Source organism: Sceloporus occidentalis, unplaced genomic scaffold, assembly GCF_023333645.1.
Source record: "Sceloporus occidentalis isolate IW3139 unplaced genomic scaffold, rSceOcc1.0.p SCAF_3, whole genome shotgun sequence".
Classification (NCBI taxonomy): Eukaryota; Metazoa; Chordata; class Lepidosauria; order Squamata; family Phrynosomatidae; genus Sceloporus; species Sceloporus occidentalis.
Window position 1 is genome coordinate 43922459 of NW_028316983.1, and position 14421 is coordinate 43936879.

Here is a 14421-nt window from a genome sequence, read left to right on the forward strand (position 1 = left end):
ATGTCAACAAAGCATCAAATTCAGAGAAGAACTTGGTGGATGGTCCAGGTGAATGATAGATGACTGCAACCTGCAGCTGTAGAGACGAAAAGAGTTTGATAGTCTGAAACTCAAAGGAAGAGAAGCAGTACGTTTGAGGGGGAGACAGTAATTAAAAGTGGCATGAATTAGATAACAAAATTCTGACTCCTCCCCTCAAGATGACTTGAATGGGCCAAAGATAGTCCACCAAACAAGAGAGCAATGGAGGTTACAGTATCATGGGCAAGGAGTCAGGTTTCAGTGAGGGCAAGAAGGGGAAAGGATTTATACAGCTGATTCACAGTTCTACAGAGAGCAAGTGAAAGGAAGCTGAGAATGAGGGAGACACCTAATAGGTATCAGAAAAGATAGCAGGAGTCATGAAAGGGAGAAAATTAATAGGGTAAGAAAGAACAGTGGATAGAAGGACTACAAGGAAGGGAAGGAAACTATAACAAACAGTGAGCCGTAACATTGCTTGACTTAAATGCCATAGATAATCAGATGCTCAGATAACTCAATGGTAGCCCAACCAATAATCAATTAACTCGTTGATTAGTTCCTCTTTTTAGGTCTGCTCCTATAGCTGCATGAATCTTCAGTTCAATGATGGTGATTAATGTCGATACTTTCCAGTTCAGATTACAAAATCTGATTAATTTTCACAGGGGCTATCAGTGATGTGTATTCGCCTACTGTTATTTAAGGTAATTATAGTCCTAATGAAGTAGAGAGGTGGGGGAAGAATATCACATGGTTCAAGTGCTGGCTTATGCTGTGCCTTTTAGTCTATTGTAGGTAAGGAAGTACACAAAAGAATGTTCTCTACCACAGATCAGCAGCTTGTAGCATTCAGATTTTTTAAAAATTATGTAACTGCTGGAGTTAAGTGTGAGAAATGGGAAACAAAGAACTATTTTTAGAAATTGTAACTATGACTGCAGCTAGCTACTACTGGAATAGGGATTTGGAACTGTAACTGTAATTATTTTTAAAATAAACTCTCCCAGATGCACACCAGGATGTTTTCATCTCCATGACCAAAGTAGTGGTTTTATTATTAAATCAATATTTAACTAGCTGGGAAAGCTTAAAAACTGAAAGTATTACATCAAATTGAAATTAAAAGCTCAACTTAAAAATGTTAATCATGTTTAGTTTTACGGTGTCTGAGTTCTACTGCTGGAAAAGCAAGCACACATATTGATAGTTTTTAAAAAGTTGTTCCAAATTTTGCTAGCTATAGGAAAAAGAAAAAAAAAGGAACCATGTTTCTTCTACTGTGCTATGTATATGATAGTAGCAGCTAGCATCTGAACCTCAAACTGTTTAATGTGCAAAGTATTCAGTTGACTACCATCATGTAGTTGCTTTCTTAAGTAAATAGTTTGAAATTCTTTACCTGCTGTTATTCTTCTGTCTTTAACTATATAAAATAGATACTGTGACAAACTCTTACCTAGACAAGGAGTTTTAGTTGGACCACTTCTCCTTTTGGGCATGAATTCTGGTAGCTGTTTTTCTTTTATTTGAACCTCCAGGTAAAAGATTGGTTTCAATAATATTTCATTATACAGGACAGTAATTACTGTACAGTGAGGCCTTTGTACATCCTGAAGTGGTACAAAAACCCACTGTAGGTTTCTAGACTGAAAAGCAACCATGATTTTCCATTTAATCATGAGTATGCTTCCCTAATTATACACTTTCATTCTGGCAACTTTCATAATCTTACTGGTAACAGGTACCCCAGAACTGGCAATCAGAATTTCTTTTAATGCTCTTGGCAGTGATGCTAATGCAACCACATTTTTGTACTGCTGCTCATGTTGGGAGAGTGGGACTACCTGGTTCCAATTATCTTCCAATTGTAGAATTATGATTGCCTTGCAGGAATTTGCAACACTGACCAGGGAACTCAATGCCTGTCGAGAGCAGCTGTTGGAAAGAGAAGAGGAAATCTCAGAGCTGAAAGCAGAGCGCAATAACACAAGGGTGAGTCGAGAATGAGTTTCAGTACTGGAAATACCCAGCCTTGCTGATAGCTTGACCCAAAGAGTTCCTTTTAAGGAGCAATAGACTTAACTTCACCCCCTAGACAGAACATAGTCTGGCCTTACACAAATTTCCTTTCACTCTGTCCATTGGATGCATCCAGATAAGGCCTGCTGTTTACTCCCTTGATTAGATTTAACAGGACAGTAAGCTTTCTGTGGAATTTCCCATCCAGTCGATAGAATCTGAGAGGGGACTTGTATTCTTGATTGAATGGGAAGGTTTTATTATAATCTCTCTAAAATCCAATTTAATTTCTTTACAAGGTTGCTATTGCGTTTTGTTCTTATTACAACACATCTTGTATACATGCCTGCAGAGACTGTTCAGTCCTTTGTACCAATCATATTTACCCTGTAATTCACAAATCCTGGACCTCCAGGTTTGCTAAGAATCCCAGTGCATAAATCCAAATTTCCCTCTTACTTTTTCTTCAGCAACAGTTTTGTGGTAACTTTTAGAATGTAATATACTGATTTGTTTTTCCCTTTGTTGTGATGGTGCCTTTTTGATGGCATGCCTTAAAAGTGCAGCTGGAACCTAGTTGAGAATTTTCAGTTCTTTATAGTGGCTTTAAGTCAATGATTGTGAAAGTATAAAGAAAGGGCAAATATCTGAGCAGCACAAACTTCTTGTTGATCACTCAGATGGTCTGTTTTTGTTGTTTCCATCTCATTATATCAGCTCTTGGAGCAAACATCACATTAGGTTCTGTAAGAAAAAAAATCCTTAAATACAGTATTTAGCTAAAATATACAATATTCATTTACTCACAACTTTCTTAGATGTTATCCATCTCATGAATAACTATATTCATGAGATGAAGAGCAAAATGATGCTCTATAATTTATAAACTGCTGGTATTCAATGATGCACAACACTTACTTAGAGTGTGCATCCTGCTTAGGTTAGTTTAATAAAGCTAAATGTTGTCAACAGGTAGAGATAGACAATTATGAAAATGATTTGCGAAATCATTGCTTCCTAGTGTATGCACACACTTTTCTTTTGTCACATAGCTGGGGTTTCAGCAACCCCTGTGTCAAGCTGCCTTAAATTTTCTGAACTACCTCCAGCCATATATATTTTTTAGAATCTTACTTATGTGTTTTTTATAAAGGCCAGCAAAGTTAGCCAGGTTCAGAGGTTTATTAGAACTTGCCACCAAGAAGAAGAAGAAGTGAGCTTTACAAGTCCTGAAATAATTTTTCTCTCAGATTAAAATCTGAGCAGAAGAAGATACTTTTTAGTTTCCAGCTTTTGAGTGGAGTAGAACCTTATCACTCCATATTTGAAAAGAAATTGAGATGCTTTCTAAATTAATCTGAGCCAGTGTGACATAGTGATTTTAGTGTTGGTTCAAACCTTTGCTTGACGATGCAAAACTACTGGAAGTCACATTCTTTCAACTTCAGAGGAAGGCAAAGGCAAACCTACTCTGAACAAATCTTGCCAAGAATACCCTGTGATAGGCTTGTCTTAGGGTCATCATAAGTCAGAAATGACTTGAAGGCACAGAGCAACACAATAATTAAGGGGCAAAACAGCTGCTATTGCTATTGCTATTGCTATTGCTATTGGTGGTATAACCTGGCCACACTTTTGTAAAGGTCTGACTTCACCTAATGAAGCAGAAAAGCTGTTGTCATATTTTACATTTGCTTTGATTTAAGAATAATATGAATTATTCCTTTCCTTTCAGCTTTTGTTAGAACACCTGGAGTGCTTGGTCTCAAGGCATGAACGCTCTCTGAGAATGACTGTGGTGAAACGACAAGCCCAGTCACCATCTGGGGTCTCCAGTGAAGTTGAAGTTCTGAAAGCACTGAAATCTTTGTTTGAACATCATAAAGCACTGGATGAGAAGGTCAGGTTTGTTTTACTTACTGGTGTGATAGCGAAAGTGATACTCAGTTGCTTAACAGTGTAGCATTACAGGACTGTGATTGCCTGATGTATTGCCTTTGCACAACATTTTCCTGCAGATCTCTCTTTAGCCCTCTGATTCTTTTGATGAGTGGTGTGTGATCTGAGTCAATGGCTTGCCCTTTGAAGAGAATTCTAGATATTAGTGTTTTATATCACAGGAAGCTGAGTTGAATTTGTGCAGTTGTCCCTGTGAAGGAATATTTCATCTTTCTATTTGGCCCACATGAGCTTCAAATCCATTGGCTTCTCCAGTAGTTTTCTGCTTTAGAAACACTTTATATATTTTCTGCTACTTATCATGATACACAGTAGTCTGAAGATTCCAGATGTAAAGTTCTTTCTTCAAGAATTATAGCCTCCTTCAGTTGTATTTCTTGTACAGCTTTCTGGGATACCAGGTTCGTGGATCTGAGTGAAGTTATTCTGCACTCTTCTGAAGGACAATTTGGGACATTTGCTGTACAGTGTGCCCACGTTATAATCTGTTTTAAAGATGTGAATACAGTCTTTTTATGATTGATTATGTTACATTTTGCTCTTGGGCCAGTAAGCTGACAGAACTATCCCTGAGATTTACACATTATATTTGTTTTTTAATTTTGAAATAACAAGCATTCTTTCTCTCTTGCATGCTCTCAGGTGAGAGAGCGCCTGCGGGCAGCACTGGAACGAGTAGCTACATTGGAAGAACAGCTGTCCAGTGCCCACCAGCAGGTAAATATCGGTTTGCAGATTCCAATCCACATTTTACTGAGATGCTTCTCAAATGAACTGAGACTACTGATTGTGTCTAGCACATGCCCTCTGTCTCTTGTATCACAAGTCATGGAGAAATAATGTGCTGGCATCTTTTGGTCATGTAATATCTTAGGAGGTGAAGAAGAAGCAGAGAAGCCTGATAGGTAGATGAGTGCAAAGTATGAGGTGATTACTGCTTCTGAAACACCTAGGAGTTTATGCAGTAATAAAATAAATATTGACATTAAGAAAGATAAGCTTGAAGCTGTTGTGATGAGAGAGAATTGTAAAAGACCACTTTGTGTAAATGCACTTGTTAGCATTCTGCAAACAATAGCAATAGTACTGAAAGAGGATGGACAAATTTTTAAAATGATTATATTGCAGTAGCATTGTATTTCTATAGCCTCCTTTGCCACCTGGTGTATTCTAGATATTTTGAACTAAAATTCTCAGAAGCCCCAGTCAGCATGCTTAGTAACTCAAATAAAGTTTAAGAAGGGAAAAGATCAAAACACACTCTAGTTAGCAATGGGGTTATTAAAGATATTGAGGGAAAATATTAAAAGATTAAGAGCGAAAGGAAAATAATACACTTTAGCTACTGTTTAGCTAAACTAATTAATTCTTGATTTAACAAAAATGATGTGGCAGTTCTAGACCAAGAGCATGCACATTCCACATATTACAACCTATGTATTCTGCTATATGTATACAAGACATGCACATTTTACAAGACAAGTTATAAAGTTAATAAGGGGTTAGAGACCTAATTTCAATTGTTAGTACCATCCAAGCTAAGAATCAATTGCTAAATGGTAAGTCAGCACTTATATAATTTCCATTTATTTATTGAGTCAAAACTAGCATTTGGATTTAGACTTTAATAGGTTTTACACCTTGACAAGGTACACTTAAAGCACCATGAATATTAGAATACCCATGTCAGAATATTAACTGACCCATCACATGAAATCAAAACTCTGATATTGGTGGGAGGAGGAATGATTATTTAAATTGATATTGCGTGCTCTGCTAAAACACCTTGCTTCAGTTCAGCTACATAACTTAAGAAACAATGCTAGTTATGTATAAATATGTCATAACATAAAATCAGAGGCCTCACATTATTTTAGGGCAGTGCAGTTTCCCTCAGTTAAATGCCCTTTTCACATGTTGGGTTTTTTGTTCACTTCTTAAGGTATGTGGTTGAAATGGAACGTGTTATTGTGTCCAGGTTTCTCCAGCATCCTCATACACAAAGAGCAAACCAGCTCTCTCAGTTCCATATAGTGTAGACAGGTATGTCTTAGGGCCAATCTAGATGATATATATAATGCATGTATATGTTTAAGGTACCTGACAAACTTTGTTTTAAATAACTGTAGGAAGTCTTGTGCAGGATTAGGACACTGAAAGATAGGGAAAGGGGTTCAACCTTTTCTCCCTGCATTACAGTTCCACTGAAAATGGCTTACTCCCACTCCATGCTGCTGCTGCTACTGCTGCTGCTGACACCTATGGCTGCTTCCTTTCTGGGACAAGAGCAACTTCAGATTGGGGGAAGTTTAAGTCAGAAGAAAGATGTAAACTTTCCTCCTCATTTCTTGTGGTTCTGCCCCCTTCCTCTGGCTTCTAGAAAAGAAAAAAAGTCCTTGGAAATATAGGTGTAGTACACACGGTGCTAAAGCGCCATGCTGATGCTGTACTAAAGTTAAGGGACCACGTGGCAACTGCATGGTCCCTAACCTTAGTATGGCATAGCGCCGTAACAATGGCCTTGTGTATATGGGCACACCATTGTGATGTGACAGATGCATAGCATCCGCACGTCACACTGCTTCTGTGATGGACACACTCGCGACTTCCGCCCTGTGGGGCAAAAAGAACAGTAACCCAAGTAGAATTACATACAAGACAAGGCTTTCTAAATACTTACAAAACAAGTCAAACATCTGCCTGTGAGGAACGTGTCTCCCCAAATGTCATGTCGGGCATGTGGCAGTTTTCACAAGGGGAGGTGGAACATATTCTTTATGAGCTGTCAAATTATTCTTTTTTTCAAGTTGGATTAATTAAATAATAACATCCAATTTGATACTATAATTTTAAGGTTTTGTAAGTAGATGGAGAGTCTTGGCATGCAAACATATAATTCTCGTTCTTACTGTTATTGTATTCTCTGTTCTCTAAAGATTCTAATTACATATGTAAATTAATATGACCAGTGTTCATGTGCAGCTTCGGTATCCATTTGATTTATACCTTGTCTGTAACTCTTAATGTATGTGTTTTAATGTATTTGCAAGGCAGCCATGCAAATTCTGGCTGTAAAATGCATTTTACCTTTTGGATTAACATTAATTTTTTATGCATCATTTAGCTCTAGCTCTCTTTTATATTGGGATTTTTTTTATTTTTAATGATAGGCTGCTTTTAGAAGCATCAAAATGCTTAGTTTCAGTGAGAGAAAAGCATCAAGACAAATTTCCCAATTTCTGTTTGTCCTGCACTTTTGTTTTATGGCAAATTTAAATGTAAGTATCTATTTAAGATATATATTTTTCAGGTAAGTGCTCTTCAGCAAGGCCCCTCCCAGAGGGAGGCACCTGTGGGAGAAGATGAAAAAAAGGGTGAAGTTAAAGAATCAATGCAGAAGATACTTTGGAAGGTGAGAGACATCCTTCTGGCAAGAAGAGGGTATCTATGATGTCACTGAAATACTGTGTATCTACAGATGTGAGTCAGTTGATGAACAATATTTCATGAGATCCTTTTGCTTACAGGGAGAGTTTGTATTTACTTTACTGTTTTTGATCTTTGCAGTGATATAGAAGTTGAACAATTGCCCAACTTTTAGAGTATAACTTGTTACAAATGCCTCATTTCCAGAAAGCACCTCTGCTACAGTACAACCCCACTTGGGGCTTCTAAACACTTTTAAAAATAGCTTAAAGCTGTCGCTGAGAAAGCTGGATTGGGGCAGTGGCCACTGCACACTCCGGCCTCAGTCGGTCTTTTTGAGCCAGCCAAAGGCTGGCATTTCCTGCCCCTCCATGGCTTTACGGCACTCCTGCAGCGAGCAGAGTCTTAACTCCTCACTGCTGAAGCACCCGGAAGTCAGCCCATGTGTGGGAAACTGGGCGACATGAAGCTGGCTTCTAGGTAGCTTTACAGTGTGCGGAGCAGAGGGGCAGTCTGATTTGCCCCTTTTCAGTCAATTTATACTTATTTCAGTTTATAAATCAGAATATAATAACTATACATCTGCTCATTTGTTGTAATAAAATACCTCAATTTTCACTCCTCAAACTGTATACTCATTAAATCCCTTTCTGTTCTTTTCAGATATTCCACAAATACTGTGCGCCCGCGTTATATGCAGGCGTACTTTACGGCGGATTTGAGTGTACGTGCTCAAGCCATGGGGAGCGCAAGGGGTGGCGTGTCCCATTCAAATGAATGGGGCACGCGCCCATGGTGCCCCGCACGCTCCCGCGCTGCCGCGCACGAGCCCCAGTCAAATGAATGGGGCTTGAGCATAGGCGGAATTCGCCTTATGCTGGGGGGGGGGTCTGGAATGGATCCCCTGCGTAAAGCAAGAGCCCACTGTATATTCTGATTTCTCAAAAAAAACCAACACAACCCCCCCCAAAAAAAACCCCGCCACAAAAAACAAAAAACAAAAAAACAAACAAAAACCCTGATCTGTTCCTTAGGGGGGAATTTGGGACATGTTGTAGATATTTTAATATGTTGTGAGCCGCTTTGATTGTCTCATCACAGAAAAGTGGGATAAAAATAAATGTTTTATTTATTATTTTATTATTATTTAATAAATATGTTAATTTATCCATTTCTGCTACGTCCAATTATTTTTTTAACCACTTGGTGGACAATCAACTCTTTCCCAATATTTAGCATAAGCTATTCATGCTGCTGTCACCATATGCCATATTAACCTTATATGCTCTTTTTCTCATATAGAGCCTTAATAAAAAATCCCAAGTAAAAAGCGTTCTGGTTTTAATTCTGATTCAACTTTCAATTTTTTTTGGAAATGAAATCTAAGCATCATCCAGAATGTTTTTACTTTTTTACACTTCCACCACATATGGAAAAATGAACCAACTCTCTTCTTACATTTCCAACAATTGTTGTTCACCTCTTTCTACATTCCTGCCAGTTTAACCATGGAGAGATAGCATTCATATATCATTTTCAAAAGTAATTATTTCAGATCATAAAAAAGAGTATACTTAAGATTTTTTTTGCATATAGTGAAACCATGAAATTTTTATTCCTATAAGTGTTTCTTTTATATTTCCTTTTTCTATTCTTACATCTATCCAGTCTTCTATTCTGTCTATTTTCCTTTCCTTAACTCCTTATCTAACAATCTTCTCAAGTTCTTTGGCAATTTCTTTTCCATTATTATTGGTGTTATTATTGAGTCTTCATTCATTAAGTCCTTTTTATGTCTATAACATATTTCTATTAAATTTTTCATAAGTGGGTTTCCAATAATTTTTATTTCTTTCCTAGTAAAGTTCTTAAAAAATATTCCATATTCTCATATCTACTTCCTCTATATCTACTTCTAACCATTCTAAATCTATCCCACCAGACATACCTTCCATCACATATCTCAATTGATTAGCCTCATAATATCCTTTTATATTGGGAAGGCCTAACCCTTCCTCTCTTTGTGTTTTATACCAAAATTGTTTATTTAATCTTGTTCTTTTACCTCCATTACAGAATATATTTATTAGCTGTTGCCATTTATTCAGTTCGGTTTCCAACACTTTTAATGGTATCATTCTGAATAAAAATTTTAATTTTGGTAATATTTTCATCTTGATTAATGCAATTCTTCCAAACCAGGATAATTGGATTTTTAAAAACATTCTGCCAATTTTTCTCCACTTCTTTCCTTAGTACTACCAAATTCTTATCTTCCATTTCCTTTAAATCTTTCGTTATATTTATTCCTAAATATTTTATATTACTTCTTAATCTTATCTTTAAACTTTTTTGTTTTATAAACTCAGATTCCTCTTTTTTGTATAATTAAATATCATCATTTCTGATTTATTCAAATTAATCTGTAACCTTGTCATTTCTCCAAATATCTTTAAATGTTCTTTTATTTTTCCCAATCTGTCCAATAAATTTTTAATAGTTAATAATGTATCGTCGGCAAATAAACAAATTTTATGGTTTTTTAAAAGTCCTATTCCTTCTAAACTATTATCATTTCTTATAACATTCGCTAACAACTCTATAACCATTACAAATAATATTGGTGATAGTGGACACCCTCCATTACTACTTCTGTTGCTTTTCCTAATTGGAAAAAAATGGTTATGTAGGGAAAGACAGGCTAGTAGCACAGTGTGTTCTGACTAGGAGCTGTTTTTCGCAAACATCTTTTCTTTTATATTGTCAGTGTTCGATTTCTGCTTTCAGGTACTGGTCTTTTGGCATGTGGGAAGTTAATTTTTAGCAATATCACTTGTTGCTGTGTTGCACTGAATATTATATACTCTTTGGAACTTAGTTCTTTGTTATGTCACTTGACAGAGACTCCCAAATGGCTCTGTACACGCAGATGATGAGGCAAGCCATGCTGTGGAACTGCAAGAACTTCTAGAAAAGCAAAACTTTGAGCTAGCACAAGCTAAAGAGCGGATAGCCGCTCTGGCTGCCAGTGTTGCTGAGCTGGAAGAAGATTTAAGCACCGCCAGGAGGGATCTAATCAAATCAGAAGAAATGAGCAGCAAGTACCAGAGGGATCTACGAGAGGTTAGAGAACTATGTTCCAGCAATATAAGTTACATCACAGAGGGGAAAACTCTGAATCTGTTTTAAAATCCTTATAGATTTTGAAGGTGTGGCAAAAACAGAATAGCCTGAGTTTGTGTTTGCGGTGTAATATTGTTAGCATTTATAACACTGGGTCTTCAATGACAAGCAGTTGTGTCATAGCTAGAAATACCTCATGCCTTCTCCAGCATGCCCTGAAAATTACTTGAATTTTGAGCATTAAGGTAGGATATTTAAATCTTTGTGTACTTTAGGAAAGGGTGAAGGGATGGCAGGAGGGGCTCTTATCAGCTGCATTGTGTGGCACTAAATGGTGCACAGGCCATTATTTCTTCTTGAGAATCATGGGAACTTACCATAATAAAGCCCTTTGTATTTGACACTCCTCCTCAAGGTAAGGCATTTTAAGTAGTTAAAATTGGGAGAGGGTTTCAGGGAAGACAAATAGGTGGTGGAGGAAGGATGTGGGAGAGCTTGAAATGTTAGGATTAAATATTAATTTGTCAGTGTTGAATATTTGAAATTAGGAAGTTAATGCATTCTCACTAACACTAATAATTGAATTTATTTAATCCATTTCATTGTTGTTAATTAATTTATTACTTAATCCACTGGTTTTCAGAACAGCCTGTAGGATTTACAGAGAAATAACATGACGGTTTTCACCATTAACACACACTAGCCCTGGGCACACTTTGATATTGGCTCATTTAAAAGTGTCCTTTTTGTCTTCTCCCAAGGGAATTTTTTCTAGATGGACTATATAACACTCATAATACATTTGTTGTACGTTGATATAGAGAATCTAGCATATATGGAAACTGTCAAGCTGAGAAATACTGTCCTAGAATCATAGAACTGGAAGAGACCACAAGGGCCATACAGGCAGTATCAAAGCACCCCTGCAGATAGCCATCCAGCCACTTTAAAAAACCTCCAGAGAAAAAACCTCTTCCACACTCCAAGGGAGTGTTTTCCATTGTTGAACAGTTCTTATTGTCAGGAAGTTCTTCCTAATGTTGAGCTGGAATCTTTTTTCCTGTAGGCTGAATCCCTTGCTCCGTGTCTTATCTCCTGGAGCAGCAGAAAACAAGCTTACTCCATCCTCAATATTACATCCCTTCAAATATTTAAACAGGCCTGAAAGACGGAATTCCATCTTACAACATCTTCAATTACGTTTTGTCAAAGATGTACATTTCTCTTTTCCCCCTCCACCTATATACACACTATTTATTTGCGTTTGATGTACCTTATATATTAAATAGTAATAAGAAGTGATGCTAAAGATAGGTAAGGAGTGATATGTATATTTCATCTAGAAGACACTGATCCACTTATAAGTGCAGCACAAGTGGATGGGTGTAGATATTTGTCAGCGAATCAAGAATAGAAGATTCTTAATGAAAAATGTTTTCAGTGCTTACCTGAAAACAAACAAACAAAAAATACAATTTTTTTTACAAAAAAATCTGCACAATTGAATCATGGCATGCTTGGTTCCTGCTCACTCTCAGTCAAAAAGCAGGGTATATAAAGAACATGGTTGAACAAATATACTTATTCACATTTCTTGTATTATTAAGTTAATGAAAGAAAGTTATGCTTGTATTCATTCATTTTGTTGTCTGTCTCTGTTTCCCATGATACATGTAAAATGTTTTCAGTAAAGCTTCAGGAAATAACCAAGGTAATCCAGAGACTGGTGACTGTCGAAGCAGCCCAAAATATGCACTCTGGCAGCCTGGGCTTTTTGATCCTCTGTGTTGTTGTGTGCCTTCAAAGTCACGTCTGATTTATGGTGACTCTAAGGGATTTTCTTGGGATTTTAATTGAATTTTAATGGAATTTTCTTGGTGTGATTGTTAAAATGCACAAGATAGCCAGCAGTGAACCATATAGCAATAGCAAGTACATTTCTATACTGCTTATCAATGCACTTAAAGCACTCCCTAAGCGGTTTACAATGTGTAAGCTAATTGCCCCCAACAAGCTGAGTACTCATTTTAGCGACTTCAGAAGGATGCAAGCCTGAGTTGAACTTGAGTCCTTGGCTGGTATCAAATTCGCAACCTTGTGGTTTGTGAGTGGGTGGCTGCAGTACAGGCATTTATCCACTGTGCCACCAGGATTCCTTATATTATGCATTTCCCCTAATCCTAATTCTTCCTGTCCTTGTAAGAGCTCAGGCTCTTTTGAACTGACAAAGAGAATACCAGTCCACTGCCTAACAAATTCCAGTAACCTACATAATTAACTCATTAAAGTGTAGAATTAACAACAGTGTTAATCAGGAAATCTTTAGAGTTCAACAGAGTTAGGGGAAAAATCTAATGAAATAACAATTTTACAATTTAATTAATGTATTTTTTTCAAAGCTTCAGACCTAGGACTCTTTGAGTTAGGCCCAGCTTGAAAAGTAGTCTGATTTGGTATGGAATCAGCCTATTTATGCAGGGGAGTTTACATTTTAAGATTTCCTCTTGTTCATCTGTGCTGTACTCTAGTTATAATGGGATCCTCATTTTGCTATGAAGCACCGAATGCAGGAGCTGACTTTTATCAGTCTGTGGTATTACTTCTAGTTACCTTGTTCATATAGAGAGTTGTGACAGCTTCAGGGGCATACAGTTGCAAAGTAAGTGATTTCTTTCATGCCTTATCCTTCCAGGCTTTAGCACAAAAAGAAGATATGGAGGAGAGGATCACTACTCTGGAGAAGCGCTATCTGGCAGCCCAGAGAGAAGCCACTTCCATTCATGACCTCAATGACAAACTGGAAAATGAACTGGCCAATAAAGAGTCTCTCCATCGCCAGGTAATGGGCCTTTGCTCCCATGCCATCTAGAATACTAGGGGCAATCTGGCTAAAAGGTATACAGGATTTCTGTTTGAATACTCCTTTTGTTTCCTCAGCTGGACGTTTTGCCTAAATGCATCTTCTTTTTAACCTATGGAATTTTGTTTCAGAAGTACTACCTCTTCCTTCACTCCTGGTACCCACTGTTCAGCTGGGCAGTTGAGTTTGGCTATCCTTAAATATTTTTAAATATACTGTATGTCTCACTGAATGAAATAAATTTCCATGGCACTTTACAATACCACAAAAATAGCATAACATAAAAAATGAAAAAATAAAGCAATGTTTAAAATAGCAAAGTTGTTAAAAGAATGAGTTTATTAATTATTTTAATGAATAGAATTAAGAAAGTGAAAAAGCCTAGTGAAATAAATAAAAATCTCTTTGCCTGTTGTACTCTCTTCTTTGTGGAGAATGTTCGACAAATAGGATACTACATCTGAAAAGGCCTACCTTGGAAGTACCCAAAGAAGGCACTTCAGATGCTTATCTGATCAATGAAATTCACATGGGAGCAGGTTGCCATTAAAAAGCCCAGGTCCCAAGCCATTCATTGTGTAGGTCTTCTTGTCACGGAGACTTGACCAGCATCATCACCTCTGGGGGTTCTGTTGGTGTGCCCATCCACCCTGCTGCCCAACTGTCCCCCTGCCTGAACCATTGGAGGTGGTCCAACCTCTCTAAAAAAAGCAATTGTAAGACTTTTGTTGAAAAACAACATCACTGGACCCCACCTAGGTAACTAATGGCCATTGTCTAATCTCCTCTTTCTAAGTAAGGTTCAAGAGCAAGTAAGGTTCAAGGGCAGCACAGCACAAGTACAAGCTTTCTTGCATGGAAAAGATTACCTGGATCCATTCCAATCTGGTTATGGGATAGAAACAGCCTTGGTGGACCTACACCACGAGTTGGGCTGGGGGAGTGTGTCCTTGTTGCTCCTCCTGGATCTTTCAGTAGCACTTGGTTCCACTGACCATGGATTGTTTGGT

General features: G+C 37.4%; 1 protein-coding gene across 13 annotated transcripts in view; it reads left to right on the forward strand.

Moving 5' to 3' along the window:
- The window catches only part of PPFIA4 (PPFI scaffold protein A4), a 186797-nt gene that overhangs the window by 93032 nt on the left and 79344 nt on the right, over positions 1-14421 (forward strand). For all 13 annotated transcript variants that reach the window (XR_016280398.1, XM_089514242.1, XM_089514244.1 and 10 more), the window contains 6 exons: positions 1915-2016; positions 3779-3943; positions 4645-4719; positions 7313-7414; positions 10330-10551; positions 13244-13390. Coding sequence is in view for 12 of the 13 variants with exons in the window: in XM_089514242.1 (XP_089370368.1) it covers positions 1915-2016; positions 3779-3943; positions 4645-4719; positions 7313-7414; positions 10330-10551; positions 13244-13390 (813 nt within the window). In the remaining variant the exon portion in view is untranslated. The remainder of the gene's footprint in view (positions 1-1914; positions 2017-3778; positions 3944-4644; positions 4720-7312; positions 7415-10329; positions 10552-13243; positions 13391-14421) is intronic.